We start from the raw sequence: 18,850 nt of genomic DNA, 5'->3' as shown, positions 1-18,850 counted from the left end.
ATATACTTTTGATATTAACTGCCCTATCAGATATATGATTTGTAGTGTGGCCTTTTTTTTTTTTTTTTTTTTGGCGGTACGCGGGCCTCTCACTGCTGTGGCCTCTCCCGTTGCAGAGCACAGGCTCCGGAGGTGCAGGCTCAGCGGCCATGGCTCACGGGCCCAGCCGCTCCGCGGCACGTGGGATCCTCCCAGACCGGGGCACGAACCCATGTCCCTTGCATCGGCAGGCAGACTCTCAACCACTGCACCACCAGGGAAGCCCTGTAGTGTGGCATTTTTTAAATAAAAGTCTGTCAGGTCCCTAGGGGTTTGTTGTAGTTACAGGCGATTAGTATTTGTCGGTTCTCCTCTCTTTTGCAAGTGAAGACTCCATTGCCTCAGCATCAGTTACGTGAAAATGATTCCTGAGCAGGCAAGCCAAAAAAAACAAGCCACTTTTATGTCTCAGCTAACTGATATTGACCCAGTTCCCTAATGCCCTCAGTCCGGAGTGGTTCAGAGGCATTGATGACAAGAGCCTCTATATTGAGTCATCTCAGAGCTTAGACAATTTATTCCCCCCAATTATCCAATATTGGACAATGGGCACATTTCACATCTGGAACATGAAAAAGCAATCAGATTCTTTGCACTTGTGATCGCCATTGTTCTTGTCTTCTGTGACACTTTATCCCTGCTTATGAAAGGAATATCTTCCCTCTTATATCTAATTACAAAGGACTTTCGAGAAGTACATTGGCTTTCCCCTTCTTACTGTTAATTGATAATTATTTTTTCTGTAGTTAAAATAATGTATGTATTTTTCTAGGTGACCAAGATATCAACGTGGTTTCCGCATACATCTCAAAAATGAGAGTAATTTATCCAGCAGTTGAAGGTCGGATCCAGTTTTCTGCAGGAAGTCATTGCCATGGAAGTTTTTCTCTAATACTTCTTTCAGTTTTGGCAGTGATCATAGTTTTATACCAATAGCCAAAAATTCTCCTTGCCATTAATGGAACTGTATTTTTTTCTCAAGTGAGATTCAAGTCTACCTTTTAGGAACTGGCTTTGTGATGGTGCGGACCATCCTTGCAGTCTCCTAGAAGCTGAGCTTAGAGGGTTGTAAATGAAGACACTGACATCATCACTCAGGATCAGCAACTTAACGAACACACAAGAAAAGAAATGAAAAGGGGCCCCATGAGGAGAAGGCCAACCATCTTTAGTTTACATATGCAAATTTTAATAAAACTTTATAAACAATTTTAAAACATACACATCATTTTTCTCCTTTATATTCATTCTAATCCACCAAACAACTTATGTTTACATAGAACTTTATCATTTACAAGGGAGTTTTAAGCACACTATCTTATTTGATGCCCATAACTTTCGCTGGTAGGCAAGACAGGTATTGTTTTTCCCATTTGACAGATGAGGGAACTAAAGCTCAGGAAGAATTGACATGTTTAAGGCCATATAGCTAAAAGTGACAGATCCCAGACCTGCACCTGGGCCTTCTGACCTCAGTCCCGCACTCCTTCAATTATATCCAGTTAACTGTTCAGGAAGATACTTAATGGTCTCCTCTCTTTTTAACTATCCGTAGCCCCAGACTCATGTAGAACAAGTCTGCTTTATTTCTGGTCTGTTTTTTCCTTTTCAGCGCGTGTTGTTATAGGGAGTTTAACGGACTAAACACAGGGTGGCGTTCTCTCCTGCACCACCATGTGCCTTTGAGGAGCTGGGACAAGAGGTGCAGCAGATAATGGGAAAGGCCAGGAGCTGCAGAACGCAGTCAGGGGGCAGGGAGAAAGGGAAGGAAAGACCAGGATGCCCAGGACCAACTTAACATTATAGAAGAGTCAGAGCTAAAGGCCATTTACACTTGTTAAATACGTATTTGCTAAGGAGTAGCAGCAGAGTGCCTGACACACGGCGTTAGCTACTAATAATTTTATGAGATTCTATCAGTTCTCCCTCTGCTTCTTTCTTCCTTCTTCCTAATGGGAAGGTGTCATGAGAAGAGAACCTTCTTAGAGAAGGTGTAGCTCTAAACCTGCACCTGTCTCTCCCCAGCAAGATGCCAGCACTGATTCTAGTCTCACACACACACACTCCGCCCCCTCCCCCAGTTATGGGAAATCCAGAGCGGAGCCAAGGTTGATTTTTTTTAAGTGGTATACCTAAATCTAAAGTCAGCTCTGCCTCCAAATCTGAACAGTCACTCTCAGTCATTCTCAGGCACAGATATGAGAACTCCTGCCTGAGAGAGTGCCCCTCTAAGCGGGTGCTCAGGAAATACCCAGACCGACGAAATGAATGATTTTTGCACAAGGAACAAATACTTGCTTAAGGGGGTGGGGGGACCACGTGAGCCTGCTCCTTACCGTAGAAATGATTCAGTAAGAAGTGGGAGCCCTCACCCTACACAGAGTCAGTGAACAGCAGCTAAAGGATGGAAGAGTGAGAATGTTTCTTGATGTTTACAATTATTAGGTATTCTTGATACAAAACATACTTTTAAATTTCACAACCTCTTTGTAAATGTTGCAGTAAAATAATGCCCTAGGTTCTATGCATATACAGACTGGCCCTAAATAACCAAATGTCCATAGACTGTAAGAGGAAAATGTCAATAAGATTGCATTCGGGGTGTATTTTCTTATGCTTGGCCTGTAAAATAGGGTAAATCCTATTGGAGCACAAATTTTTAAAAAACATTTTGTAAGTTTTCTAAATATGTGTACATGTATTATTCAGTGGTTTAAGAAATGACCTGAAAACACTTTGCAATTGTAGGTTCCAAACAATAAAATTGAAGATATACTCCTTGTCTCTGGTAGTTACTTCTCTCAAGCAAACACCTACAACCCAAGACAATATGACTGATGGAAAACTCTTTGCCAGTTCATCACTGGTATCACTTCCCTTGATTATCAGCCCCTGCCATCTACTAACACTCCCTATCCCCCTTCTTACCCCCAAAACAAGAAAAATACATGCAGTCTTTAGGTAGGAAAGAACAGTAAATAAAGGATATTTTAAGTAAGACTACTAAATTTTACGGTTTTTATGTACAGAATTTAAGACCAATAGTGGTTTCCTAAAAATAAAAATGTTCAAGTCATACAGTGTTAGGGATTTTAATTAACTTATCTGAACTGGTTGTACGTCAAGAATTTTCCTCAATTAATGCTGAAGACAAAGCAGACCAGCTGGTACACCGTGATCAGACACATTAAATGCAGTTGGTGGCAGAGCTGCCCTCAGCAGTTTTCAGCAGAGTAAGTGCCCTCAGAGAGTATGTAGCCCTGTGGATACATGACTAGGCTTGCCTAAATTAGTAACGGCCTCTGATTTAGTTTCCTGGGCCTGCTGTAACGAAGTACCACAAACTGGGTGGCTTAAACAACAGAAATTCATCATCTCACCGTCTGGAGGCTAAAAGTCTACGATCAATTTGGCACGGTTAGTTCCTTCTGAGGGTTGGGAGGGAGAATCTGTTCCAGGCCTCTTCCCAGCTCTGGTTAGCTAGCCTCAGATATTCCTTGCCTTATAGATGGTATTCTCCCCAGGCTTTTACATCCTTTTCCCTCTGTACATGTCTGTCTGGGTCCAAATTTCCCCTTATGCTGTATAAAGTCATAGTCATGCTGGATCAGGCCCACTCTAAGGACTTCGTTTTAATCATGTGCAAAATCCCTATTTCTAAATAAGCTCACATTCACGGGTACACGGGGTTGGGACTAAAGTCCTGCCACGAGACCTCAGCATCTTTTCAGGGGACACAATTCAACGCATACCGTCCCCTAGGTGATCTACGTAATCAGCCGGGGCAGCCCTGAGGCAACCTTACAAATGAAGGGTTACAATTAATGTTATTTTTGTGCTGGTAAAATAGGACACATTTTAGAAGCTGATTTGGCTCAACCCAAGCAAATCAAAAGGAACGAGTTTTCCTAACTAATGCAGTCAAAAGCAGGAGCTTTAAACTTTTATAACAAGCTGGGAGATCTCCAATCTCTAGGAACGCGTACTGAGCCCTCTAAGAACCTGAATGAAATACTTGATGAAAATATTCGGTTAACAAGTAAGCTAGTTAGGGTATGAAGACAATTTAACTCTGACCTATGACATGGATACTGGCATATTAAAAGCAACAACGGAGGGAACTCACTGATGGTCCAGCAGTTAAGACTCGGGCTTTCATTGCCGTGGACCCGGGTTCGATCACTGGTCGGGGAACTAAAATCCCACAAGCCGTGTGGTGCAGCCAAAGTAAATTAATAAATAAAACTGAAAAACTTCAAAAATAATAATAAAATAAAAGCAACAATGGAAATTATAGACTCACTATTCACTGGGATTTTTGGTTGCAAAAACAACAAGTCTATCAGCAGAGACATACCAGAAGAATATTAGCTAGTCCTCAGAATCATCCGGAAGCTTGGAGAGCCAGGCCTAGAAATGGAGAGCGAGGAAAGTGAGGCATGGCTAAAACCCTGCCACGGGAACAGCCTTCATACACCAGCCTGGTGCTGCTGGGTTCACCTCCACCACAGCTACACCTGCCAGGGCCACTGGCTGCCTGGTGCCTCCATTCAGATGGGAGCAAATAACAAGCTGAGCCTGGTTCAGGCCCAAGCTGTCTTTCATAAAGATAAAAGAAGGCTGAGTGAGGACTCAGCTCCAGCCTTTTGGCTTCCTTCAACGCCCCCTCCCCCAATTACCTTGGAATTCCTCCAAATAAAGATGTTCCACTTCCGGACAATCAAAAGTGAGAAGTGGCCCCTGTGAGTACTCTGAGAATCTCCTAGTACAACAAATATATATGAAATGATGTTAAAAATAAAAACACTACCTTCTGAGTGTGTCTTGAAAACTATGTTGAGTTCTTAACTTCCACTCCAACAATGTACATTCACATGTATGAAATCCAGATTTTTATGAAAGCCAAAATCACTCTAAAAGTAAACAACACTAAACTTTTTCTGGTACTTTAATCATTAAATAATAAGCATATTAGTAATGAAATCAGTCCCTAAGATATATATTTTTTTATAAAGAAAAAATAAATATGGCTAATCAAATTTCTAATTGAGCTTGAGTTTTTAATTTGGTGTTGACTTTTTTTCAGATCTATACTCTGCAGATGAAGAAAGGAAATGCATACACTTAAAAAATAAACAAGTCTTATCTTTCTGGTAAAATCACAATGTATTGACTTTATATGTTTACATTTATATAGCATTCCTAAAAATTTCACTAATTTATCATGTGTGAAACTGATTTTGTGATAACTCTTGTGTCATAACTAAGAAATGCATATAGCATCATTCCTGCTCATCTACCACACAGGTGTATCATTATCCTGCTCAAGTTTTCTTCACGTAGCCTCGCCTTATTCCTTACTGAGTATCTATCTTTGAGTAAAAGTGGAAAGAGAAGATGGGACTATAAAACAAGAGATCCCAGACACTACTGTAGAACAAGACATAATGAACAAACTAGTAAGGTAACCTCGGTCATTACTGTTCTCTAGAATGACACCACAGATAAGGAGGCTGCTGGCTCCTTGACTATCTGATCACTGCTTTATCTGCCCCTCCCTAACCCATTCAAGAAAGCCCACAATGCAAGTGAATGGGAGTAGCATTACAGGGCTAATGAGGAAGCCAATACAATTCACATTTAAAATATAAATAGAAAAAATAAATCACACATTGACTTAAGTATTTTAAATATTATTCACTGTAATAAATTACTAGTCATCCCCTTCAAATCTAGATCAAGAGACACCAGTGGGCTCAATCCCAGAGCTGAGACAACTGCTAATCTCCTCTAGATACCAGCCACAGCTTAATGCCAGAGGTCCCTTAACAGAGGGAGGAGAGTGTACAACTATTAGAAATATTAATAGACTGTAAAAATTAACACAAGGGCTTCCCTGGTGGCGCAGTGGTTAAGAATCCGCCTGCCAATACAGGGGACATGGGTTTGAGCCCTGGTCCGGGAAGATCCCACATGCCACGGAGCAACTAAGCCCGTGCACCACAACTACTGAGCCTGCACTCTAGAGCCTGTGAGCCACAACCACTGAGCCCACATGCCACAACTACTGAAGCCCGTGAGCCTAGAGCCCATGCTCCGCAACAAGAGAAGCCACCGCAATGAGAAGCCGCACACTGCAACGAAGAGTAGCCTCCACTCACCGCAACTAGAGAAAACCCACACAGCAACGAAGATCCAACGCAGCCAAAAATAAATAAATAAATTTCTTTAAAAAAAGAAAAAAAAATTAACACAAGTCCACATCATTTACAAAAGATCATTAATCTATTTAAGACCGCATGAACATCTTTAAACTTTTCATCAATATAGAAAATTGAGGGAAGTCCCTGGTGCTCCAGTGGTTAGGTCTCAGCACTCTCACTGGCGGGGCCCGGGTTCAATCCCTGGTCAGGGAACTAAGATCCTGCAAGCTGCATGGTGTGGCCAAAAAAAACGAAAATTGAAAGAGTGAGCACTTGGTGCAGTTCAATAGAATGCAATGCTTCAGCAGGGCTATTCTCCCTCCCTCTGGTGCTCAGCTCACCGGCGTCCTCAACTTAAGTGTATCTGTCAGTGTCCACACAGCTCTATCTCTTATATACTTAATGTCCTTCAATTATTCAATACTTTGGCCGCATTCAGTGTAACTTTTCTTGTTTTTGTGGCTATTTGGGGAAAAAAATCAATATCAGTCTTCGTGCTCCCTTATAACTTCTCAGCAGTTAGACCTCTATAGCAGCCCCTTTCCCTTTCTTTCCAACACCTCTCTCTGCTTCCTCCTTCTCCTGAAATGCCTTGTATCTGATTCAGAAATCTGTGAGTGTGCACATGAGTCACCAGTGTCCTGAGGTTAGCTGACATGATCACCTTACCTGCAGCACTGGTTCAGGATCACAGAGAGGCCTGTGCCCTGGTCTTAATATGTCTTTCACTCTGGCAACAGTCATAAGAGAGGTGAGGGACCTGGATCACAGGCCACACCCCTGCCTCTTAACTCCCTGCACGTACATTCCACCTCAACTCACCTAGTCTTTTTGTGCCCATCACCTTCTTAGTGCCAGGTGCTGCTGGACTATGCACAGGTGATACAGGGGTGAGAAAGACACATCCTGGCACTTGGACTGTTCACAGCTGAGTGGAAGTGACAGCCAAAATTAACATCTGAAAACAGAAACACATGCACGTATTTGCCAATCTAGCATCTCTTCCCACTCCTGGAAAGAGCCCCCATTTTGGGGAGACACTGAACCTCTTCAATCCCAGGTAGTTCTGGTGGGACAGTTAATTACAGAAGCAATCTCTTAGCTCTGGTGGAAGCACATGACCTAGGCCTCACAGTTATAGTGCCTGATCATCTTGGTCTGAATTAAGAGGCAAGCCAAGACAATAAGAATCCTTCCACAAGGTTTTATATGGGTATAGATGTAGAGAGAGACAAGCTCCCTCTTTGCCCCTCTGTATCATCACGCGATTCCACAGTTTGTTTAACCGTCCTCTCCCATGAAGGCATCCACAAGAATAACAGTTAACAGGACAGAAGCTGAGACAAGAAATGGACATATGTCCACAGAGAGTCCTGACACTATTCAAGTGCTGGGTAAGTCATACTGAGGACAACTCCATTATTGCCTTTCTGTAGTTGGGTTACATGAAAAAATATGTTATTCCTCTTTTCTTTCTCTAAAGCAAAGTTCAGTTCCATCACTTACAATCAAGAGATTAAACTAGCCCACACTAGGAGAAAATGTCAGAAAGTTCCCCTGAGCACCTGTGTGTGCGGTGAGGAGGGAGGGAAGTTAAATAGGAAGCACAGTTCCAACATTAAGTAACATGAATAAAATTCCTCAGGGAAAATTATGCAGTTTTCATTCTTGTATGACGAAAATGGATCTGACAAACTTTAGAAAATTACCTAAAACACATTTCCTTATAAAGAAATTTCAATGTCACCCATTTTTTCAGACATTTGAGCCACTTTTAAAAACTTAAGTCTCCAGGCCGTACCCATTTTCTCCGCCAGGCATCGTCCCCAAATATGGATACAGTACTCCCTCCACTCCCAAGAGCGGCTAGCATAATGTTGAAGTGTTAAGTGGGCATAAATGGAGGGAGTTACAATGAAGAAGAAAACTTACAGCTCAGTGTGAGATATCAATGCTCCTAAAAAGCATCCACAAACCCATCACTTGGGAGTCCTTCCTGGGGCTCCTTCTCAGCTCCCTTAGTGTTAAGCACTGGAGAGCCCCAGGGCACGGTCCTTGGACTGCTTCTCTCTTCTGTTTACACTTCACCTCTCGGTGCTGTCATCCAGTTTTACATCTTGATCCTGGTGACTCTCAAATTTATAACCCCTCCCATGGACTCCAGACTCATAAATACAACTGCCTACTTGGCATCTCTATTTAAGATGGTTAATAGGCCCCCCCAAACTTTACGTGTCCAAAAATGAATTCCTGATCTTCCCCTCAAAACACGTGCCAGTCACAATCTCCCTCAGCTCATTTAATAGGCCCTTCATCGTTCCTATTGCTCAGGCAGAACCTTGGGGTCATCCTTGGCTGCTCCGTTTTTCTCAAACTCACAACCTGTCCATCAGGAAATTCTGTTGCCCAACTTAAAAACAGAAGACCTCAACTTCACAAAAACTCCACAAGTACTGCCCTGATCCAAATGACTGTCATTTCAACTGAATTACCTCAGCAGCCTGCTAAATGAGCTCCTTGTCTCTACTTTTACTCTTTAGTCTGTTCTCAACACTCCCAATGCAGTAACCAAAGTAATTCTATCACAATATAGCTGCTGGCCTGCTCAAAATCTTTCCATCATACACCAGGTAAAAGGGAGTTATCACAATGGCTTCCAAGGCCCTTTGTGATCTTGTCTCCCGTCATTTCTCTGACATTATCTCCCCTCACTCACCATGATGTAGCCACACTGATCTCCTTGCTACTCTTTCTACAAAACAGGCACACTCCCACTCAAACCTTCGCACTTGCTATTTCCAAATATTTGGAATATGGGCTCCAAAATATTTGCATGGCTTGATATCTCACCTCCTTCCGGTCTTTTCTACAATGTCCTGGACACATTATTTTAAACTGCACACCTCCACCCATACCATTTTATTTTCCTTTTCAGTGTATTTTTCTTCTGAGCACTTGTTACTTTCTAACATACTATATACTATTTTCTTATTTATATTGTCTGTCTCCCTGGGTTCGAATGTAAGCTTAGAAATGCACAAATATATCCCTGGCATCTAAAACTGCCTGGCAGATAGTGAGGACTCAATACACACGTGTAGAATAAGGTGAACAAATCGTGCATGATTCCTTCTCTCCTGCCTCTCTGCCACCCTCCTGACTCAGTCCAAAAGCCACACAGTCCTTTTTCTCTGGTATCAGCCCCTCCAGAGAAAGTAAGCAATTAAGAAAATAACTTCTCTACCTAAACACCCTTTTCATTATGCAGAGCAGTTAGACTCTTCTTTAACCCCTCTGCAACCAAAAGGCCAATTAAGTCTTCCCCAAGAAGGACAGGTGCCTTTCTCCAAAGAGTAAATTTTGTAGTCTCCCCCCTGCCACTCCCTAATATGAAGGTGATTACAAGTTTTCTAAGAGCATCCCTTTTCCCTCCTTGCTTTCGTTCTTCCACATCAGGAATTAGCAAACTACAGCCCAAGGGCCAAATCCTGCCTGCCACTGCTTTATGTAAGTAAGGTTTTACTGGAATACAGCCACATCCCTTACTTGGAATAATACTTTAATATAATTTGATAGAAAAAAATCATAAACATCAAATTAACAAAAAATAGTGAAATACAAAAAACATTTTTCACTGGATTTGACGATCTTCTAGGGGCCATAGGCCTCAGGTTAAGGATTTCTCCTTACGTATCTAGCAACACTGAAGACACTACTGGATACATAAAAGACAACATAGTCTTTGAAATGGAAGTGGAGTAGACTAGCAAGATGTTTGCTCATTCATTTAGTCAGTCGGTCATTTTTATTCTAATGTTGACCATATCTGAAGTTACAACTTGTATATATATCATTATACAGTCTGCAAAGAACAGTGGCAGATTAGACTTCTGATTTTTTATTGTAAAATCTAACAGTTTTTAGGAAGGCAATAAATATGTTTGCTTTCTTTCAACCATTTCTCAGAATTTTCTGCTATCTACAGCTAAATGATTACACTTACAGCACAAACTTATAATGTCCTTTATAAATTTCAAAGTATCTTCCCATCTATTTAATTTCATTTTATCCCCCAACCAGAAACAGAGAGTTATTTCTAATAAACACATTTCAAAATGTGAAACTCATGCACTACAAGACACACATAGAGATGGATAGAAAGGAATGTGCAAAGTAAAATATTTGAAAGGCACCAGGGGAACTTACTTTTTAAAGGGATCCAGAGTGACCGCTTTTGGAAATAAAGGCTCCTTTCATGGGTCAACAATGACAAGAACACGAAGACTAGAGACAGACCTAAGTTTGAATTCCAACTTTACCGTTCTCTCTGGCTTCATTATCCTCATCTATAAAACAGGAATAATACCATCTCACAGTTATTGGACGGTGAAATGTGATATAAAATGCCTGGCCAACAGAGAATGCATCTAGTTCCTTTCCCTTTTACATAGCGAATGATTTTGTATTTGTAGATTTTTATACAGCACATTTTCTTTAAATAGAGCTCACTCACTGCTATAGATTTACATGTGTCCTCCTAAAATTCACATGCTGAAACCCTAAACTCCAGTATGACTATAGTTGGAAATGAGGTCTTTAGGAGGTAATTAAGGTTGAATCAGGTCATAAAACCTAACCCAATAGCATTTGTGGCCTTATAAGAAGAAGGAGAGAGAAAGATCTCTTTCTTTCTTCCCACACGCTCGCACAAAGAGGTCATGTGAGCACACAGTGAAAAAAGGCAGCCGTCTACAACCAAGGGAAGAGGTCTCAGAATGAAACCTACCTTGCAGCCACCTTGATCTTGGACTTACCAGCCTCCAGAATTGTGAGAAATAAATTTCTGTTAAGTCACCCCATTTATGGTATTTTGTCATGGTAGCCCAGGCCATTTGATACACTCATAAGAATTTTTTTCTCATCTAAATAAACAAAATACCACAATTTATAGGAAAGTGGGTGAGGATGGCATAAAAGGGCTATACATATTTTATTTTTCCAGTTCACCATGACACTTTAAATAATAATATGCAAAATGCTATTGATTTTTAAATGTGAAGAATTAGACTGATTAATTTCCCACCTGTCCCTGAGAAACTAGTAAATGTTTAAGGCTTGGTAGTAAAGCACCGATTCAAAGAAATTCATACATAGTCTAGAACTTTTAAGCAATTAAAAAGATAATAGGGGAGTTCCGGGAAGATGGCGGAAGAGTAAGACGCGGAGATCACCTTCCTCTCCACAGATTAACCAGAAATACATCTACGCGTGGAACAACTCCTACGGAGCACCTACTGAACGCTGGCAGAAGACCTCAGACCTCCCAAAAGGCAAGGAACCCCCCACGTACCTGGTTAGGGCAAAAGAAAAAACTAAACAGAGACAAAAGAATAGGGACGGGTCCTGCACCAGCGGGAGAGAGCTGTGAAGGAGGAAAAGTGTCCACACACTAGGAGCCCCTTCGCGGGTGGAGACTTCGGGAGGCGGAGTGGGGGAGCTTGGGAGCCGCGGAGGAGAGCACAGCAACAGGGGTGCGGAGGGCAAAGCGGAGAGATTCCAGCGCAGAGGATCGGGCCGACTGGCACTCACCAGCCGAGAGGCTTGTCTGCTCGCCCGCCGGGGCGGGCGGGACTGGGAGCTGAGGCTCCGGCTTTTGTCGGAGCGCCGGGAGAGGACTGAGGTTGGCGGCGTGAACACAGCCTGCAGGGCGTTGGTGCGCCGCGGCTGGCCGGGAGAGAGTCTGGGGAGGGGTCTGGACCTGCCGAAGAGGCAAGAGACTTTTACGTCCCTCTTTGTTTCCTGGTGCACGAGGAGGGGGGATTGGGAACGCTGCTTGGGAGAGCTCCGGAGACGGGCGCGAGCCGCGGCTAAGAGTGCGGAGCCCAGAGACGGACATGGGACGCTAAGGCCGCTGCTGCCGCCGCCAGGAGGCCTGTGTGCGAGCGCAGGTCACTAGCCACACGCCCTTCCGGGGAGCCTGTGCAGCCCGCCGCTGCCGGGGTCCCGGGATCCGGGGACGGCTCCCCCGGGAGAGCGCACGGCGCGCCTCAGGCTGCAGCATCACGCCGGCCTCTGCCGCTGCAGGCCCGCCCTGCACTCTGTGACCCTCCCTACCCCCCGGCCTGGGTGAGCCAGAGCCTCCGAATCAGCGGCTCCTTTAACCCCGTCCTGTCTGAGCAAAGAACAGACGCCCTCCGGCGACCTACACGCACAGGCGGGGCCAAATCCAAAGCTGAGTCCCTGGGAGCTGTGAGAACAAAGAAGAGAAAGGGAAATCTCTTCCAGCAGCCTCAGAAGCAGCGGATTAAAGCAACACAATCAACTTGATATACCCTGCATCTGTGGAATACCTGAATAGACAACGAATCATCCCAAATTAAGGAGCCCTGTGGATGAAAGGCTCTTGGTGCTGCAGCCAGGACTCAGTGCTGTGCCTCTGAGGTGGGAGAGCCAACTTCAGGACACTGGTCCACAAGAGGCCTCCCAGCTGCACATAATATCAAACAGCAAAAATCTCCGAGAGATCTCCATCTCAACGCCAGCACCCAGCTTCACTCAACGACCAGCAAGCTACAGTGCTGGACATCCTATGCCAAACAACTAGCAAGACAGGAACACAACCCCACCCATTAGCAGAGAGGCTGCCCAAAATCATAATAAGTCTACAGACACCCCAAAACACACCACCAGACGTGGACCTGCCCACCAGAAAGACAAGATCCAGCCTCATACACCAGAACACAGGCACTAGTACCCTCCACCAGGAAGCCTACACAACCCACTGAACCAACCTTAGCCACTGGGGACAGACTCAAAAAACAACAGGAACTACGAACCTTCAGCCTGCAAAAAAAAAAAAAGGAGACCCCAAACACAGTAAGATAAGCAAAATGAAAAGACAGAAAAACACACAGCAGATGAAGGAGCAAGATAAAAACCCACCAGACCTAACAAATGAAGAGGAAATAGGCAGTCTACCTGAAAAAGAATTCAGAATAATGATAGTAAGGTTGATCCGAAATCTTGGAGATAGAATGGACAACAGAATGGACAAATTGCAAGAATCAGTTAACAAGGACCTAGAAGAACTAAAGATGAAACAAGCAACGATGAACAACACAATAAATGAAATTAAAAGTACTCTAGATGGGATCAATAGCAGAATAACTGAGGCAGAAGAACGGATAAGTGACCTGGAAGATAAAATAGTGGAAATAACTACTGCAGAGCAGAATAAAGAAAAAAGAATGAAAAGAACTGAGGACAGTCTCAGAGACCTCTGGGACAACATTAAACGCACCAACATTCGAATTATAGGGGTTCCAGAAGAAGAAGAGAAAAAGAAAGGGACTGAGAAAATATTTGAAGAGATTATAGTTGAAAACTTCCCTAATATGGGAAAGGAAATAGTTAATCAAGTCCAGGAAGCACAGAGAGTCCCATACAGGATAAATCCAAGGAGAAATACGCCAAGACACATATTAATCAAACTGTCAAAAATTAAATACAAAGAAAACATATTAAAAGCAGCAAGGGAAAAACAACAAATAACACACAAGGGAATCCCCATAAGGTTAACAGCTGATCTTTCAGCAGAAACTCTGCAAGCCAGAAGGGAGTGGCAGGACTTACTGAAAGTGTTGAAGGAGAAAAACCTGCAACCAAGATTACTCTACCCAGCAAGGATCTCATTCAGATTTGATGGAGAAATTAAAACCTTTACAGACAAGCAAAAGCTGAGAGAGTTCAGCACCACCAAACCACCTCTACAACAACTGCTAAAGGAACTTCTCTAGGCAAGAAACACAAAAGAAGGAAAGGACCTACAATAACAAACCCAAAACAATGAAGAAAATGGGAATAGGAACACACATATCGATAATTACCTTAAATGTAAATGGACTAAATGCTCCCACCAAAAGACACAGATTGGCTGAATGGATACAAAAACAAGACCCATATATTTGCTGTCTACAAGAGACCCACTTCAGACCTAGAGACACATACAGACTGAAAGTAAGGGGATGGAAAAAGGTATTTCATGCAAGTGGAAACCAAAAGAAAGCTGGAGTAGCAATTCTCATATCAGACAAAATAGACTTTAAAACAAAGACTATTAGAAGAGACAAAGAAGGACACTACATAATGATCAAGGGATCAATCCAAGAGGAAGATATAACAATTGTAAATATTTATGCACCCAACATAGGTGCACCTCAATACATAAGACAAATACTGACAACCATAAAAGGGGAAATCGACAGTAACACATTCATAGTAGGGGACTTTAACACCCCACTTTCACCAATGGACAGATCATCCAAAATGAAAATAAATAAGGAAACACAAGCTTTAAATGATACATTAAACGAGATGGAGTTAATTGATATTTATAGGACATTCCATCCAAAAACAACAGAATACACATTTTTCTCAAGTGCTCATGGAACATTCTCCAGGATAGATCATATCTTGGGTCACAAATCAAGCCTTGGTAAATTTAAGAAAATTGAAATTGTATCAAGTATCTTTTCTGACCACAACACCATGAGACTAGATATCAATTACAGGAAAAGATCTGTAAAAAATACAAACACATGGAGGCTAAACAATACACTACTTAATAATGAAGATATCACTGAAGAAATCAAAGAGGAAATCAAAAAATACCTAGAAACAAATGACAATGGAGACACAACGACCCAAAACCTGTGGGATGCAGCAAAAGCAGTTCTAAGGGGGAAGTTTATAGCAATACAAGCCCACCTTAAGAAGCAGGAAGCATCTCGAATAAACAACCTAACCTTGCACCTCAAGCAATTAGAGAAAGAAGAACAAAAAAACCCCAAAGCTAGCAGAAGGAAAGAAATCATAAAAATCAGATCAGAAATAAATGAAAAAGAAATGAAGGAAACAATAGCAAAGATCAATAAAACTAAAAGCTGGTTCTTTGAGAAGATAAACAAAATAGATAAACCACTAGCCAGACTCATCAAGAAAAAAAGGGAGAAGACCCAAATCAATAGAATTAGAAATGAAAAAGGAGAGGTAACAACTGACACTGCAGAAATAAAAGAGATCATGAGAGATTACTACAAGCAACTCTATGCCAATAAAATGGACAATCTGGAAGAAATGGACAAATTCTTAGAAAGGCACAACCTGCCAAGACTGAATCAGGAAGAAATAGAAAATATGAACAGACCAATCACAAGCACTGAAATTGAAACTGTGATTAAAAATCTTCCAACAAAGAAAAGCCCAGGACCAGACGGCTTCACAGGCGAATTCTATCAAACATTTAGAGAAGAGCTAACACCTATCCTTCTCAAACTCTTCCAAAATATAGCAGAGGGAGGAACACTCCCAAACTCCTTCTACGAGGCCACCATCACCTTGATACCAAAACCAGACAAGGATGTCACAAAGAAAGAAAACTACAGGCCAATATCACTGATGAACATAGATGCAAAAATCCTCAACAAAATACTAGCAAACAGAATCCAACAGCACATTAAAAAGATCATACACCATGATCAAGTGGGGTTTATTCCAGGAATGCAAGGATTCTTCAATATACGCAAATCTATCAATGTGATAAACCATATTAACAAACTGAAGGAGAAAAACCATATGATCATCTCAATAGATGCAGAGAAAGCTTTTGACAAAATTCAACACCCATTTATGATAAAAACCCTGCAGAAAGTAGGCATAGAGGGAACTTTCCTCAACATAATAAAGGCCATATATGACAAGCCCACAGCAAACATCATCCTCAATGGTGAAAAACTGAAAGCATTTCCACTAAGATCAGGAACAAGACAAGGTTGCCCACTCTCACCACTCTTATTCAACATAGTTTTGGAAGTTTTAGCCACAGCAATCAGAGAAGAAAAGGAAATAAAAGGAATCCAAATCGGAAAAGAAGAAATAAAGCTGTCACTGTTTGCAGATGACATGATCCTATACCTAGAGAACCCTAAAGATGCTACCAGAAAACTACTAGAGCTAATCAATGAATTTGGTAAAGTGGCAGGATACAAAATTAATGCACAGAAATCTCTGGCATTCCTATATACTAATGATGAAAAATCTGAAAGTGAAATCAAGAAAACACTCCCATTTACCATTGCAACAAAAAGAATAAAATATCTAGGAATAAACCTACCTAAGGAGACAAAAGATCTGTATGCAGAAAATTATAAGACACTGATGAAAGAAATTAAAGATGATACAAATAGATGGAGAGATATACCATGTTCTTGGATTGGAAGAATCAACATTGTGAAAATGACTCTACTACCGAAAGCAATCTATAGATTCAATGCAATCCCTATCAAACTACCACTGGCATTTTTCACAGAACTAGAACAAAAAATTTCGCAATTTGTATGGAAACACAAAAGACCCCGAATAGCCAAAGCAATCTTGAGAAAGAAAAACGGAGCTGGACGAATCAGGCTCTGGGACTTCAGACTATACTACAAAGCTACAGTTATCAAGACGGTATGGTACTGGCACAAAAACAGAAAGATAGATCAATGGAACAGGATAGAAAGCCCAGAGATAAACCCACGCACATATGGTCACCTTATCTTTGACAAAGGAGGCAGAAATGTACAGTGGAGAAAGGACAGCCTATTCAATAAGTGGTGCTGGGAAAACTGGACAGCTACATGTAAAAGTATGAAATTAGATCACTCCCTAACACCGTACACAAAAATAAGCTCAAAATGGATTAAAGACCTAAATGTAAGGCCAGAAACTATCAAACTCTTAGAGGAAAACATAGGCAGAACACTCTATGACATAAATCACAGCAAGGTCCTTTTTGACCCACCTCCTAGAGAAATGGAAATAAAAACAAGAGTAAACAAATGGGACCTAATGAAACTTAAAAGCTTTTGCACAGCAAAGGAAACCATCAAGAAGACCAAAAGACAACCCTCAGAATGGGAGAAAATATTTGCAAATGAAGCAACTGACAAAGGATTGATCTCCAAAATTTATAAGCAGCTCATGCAGCTTAATAACAAAAAAACAAACAACCCAATCCAAAAATGGGCAGAAGACCTAAATAGACATTTCTCCAAAGAAGATATACAGAGTGCCAACAAACACATGAAAGAATGCTCAACATCACTAATCATGAGAGAAATGCAAATCAAAACTACAATGAGATATCATCTCACACCAGTCAGAATGGCCATCATCAAAAAATCTAGAAACAATAAATGCTGGAGAGGGTGTGGAGAAAAGGGAACCCTCTTACACTGTTGGTGGGAATGTAAATTGATACAGCCACTGTGGAGAACAGTATGGAGGTTCCTTAAAAAGCTACAAATAGAACTACCATATGACCCAGCAATCCCACTACTGGGCATATACCCTGAGAAAACCATAATTCAAAAAGAGTCATGTACCAAAATGTTCATTGCAGCTCTATTTACAATAGCCCAGAGATGGAAACAACCTAAGTGTCCATCATCGGATGAATGGATAAAGAAGATGTGGCACATATATACAATGGAATATTACTCAGCCATAAAAAGAGACGAAATTGAGCTATTTGTAATGAGGTGGATAGACCTAGAGTCTGTCATACAGAGTGAAGTAAGTCAGAAAGAGAGAGACAAATACCGTATGCTAACACATATATATGGAATTTAAAAAAAAAAAATGTCATGAAAAACCTAGGGGTGAAACAGGAATAAAGACACAGACTTACTAGAGAATGGACTTGAGGCTATGGGGAGGGGGAAGGGTAAATGGTGACAAAGCGATAAAGAGGCATGGACATATATACACTACCAAACGTAAGGTAGATAGCTAGTGGGAAGCAGCCGCATAGCACAGGGAGATCAGCTCGGTGCTTTGTGACCGCCTGGAGGGGTGGGATAGGGAGGGTGGGAGGGAGGGAGACGCAAGCGGGAAGAGATATGGGAATATATGTATATATATAACTGATTCATTTTGTTGTGAAGCTGAAACTAACATACCATTGTAAAGCAATTATACTCCAATAAAGATGTTAAAAAAAAAAAAAAAAAAAGAGTACATCAGGACCTCCCTGGTGGCGCAGTGGTTAAGAATCTGCCGCCAATGCAGGGCACACGGGTTTGAGCCCTGGTCCGGGAAGATCCCACATGCCGCGGAGGAGCTAAGCCCGTGCGCCACAACTACTGAAGCCTGCGCGCCTACAGCCCGCACTCCGCACCAAGAGAAGCCACCACGATGAGTAGCCCCTGCTCACTGCAACGAAGAGTAGCCCCTGCTCACTGCAACTACAGAAAGACCGCGTAGCAACCAAGATCCAATGCCCCCCTCCAAAAAAAAGAATCATCTCTCCAGATAAATAACTATATATACAATTGTCTAAATGTTTTTAAAAATTCTAAAGGCATATAAACTGTTAATAGTTTTATCTGCGGATCAGGATTGGGGATGGAGGAGTCTACCAACTATTTAAACTTATATAATTTAATAAATGCATTTATAGAAGCAAAAAAAAAAAAAAAAAAAAGATAATAGACCACGCACCCTAACAGGCAGTAGGTGAGCTGGGAGCCGCGGAGGTCACCGTGGGGAGGCGGGGCGGGGGCAGC

The 18,850-nt window shown here is 41.9% G+C and overlaps 1 protein-coding gene across 1 annotated transcript in view; it reads left to right on the top strand.

Annotated features, from left to right (window-relative positions):
* NT5E (5'-nucleotidase ecto) overlaps positions 1-2,840 on the top strand; it is a 45,237-nt gene extending 42,397 nt beyond the window's left edge. Inside the window, exon 9 of the mRNA XM_082855364.1 lies at positions 812-2,840. Within this exon, the coding sequence (XP_082711490.1) occupies positions 812-975 (164 nt within the window). The 3' untranslated portion in view covers positions 976-2,840. The remainder of the gene's footprint in view (positions 1-811) is intronic.
* Positions 2,841-18,850: the final 16,010 nt, after the last annotated feature.

The sequence above is a fragment of the Leucopleurus acutus genome, assembly GCF_964270905.1.
Source record: "Leucopleurus acutus genome assembly, chromosome: 15".
NCBI lineage: Eukaryota > Metazoa > Chordata > Mammalia > Artiodactyla > Delphinidae > Leucopleurus > Leucopleurus acutus.
Note: the sequence above shows the minus strand (reverse complement) of the source record. Positions and strands in the feature narration are given on the sequence as shown.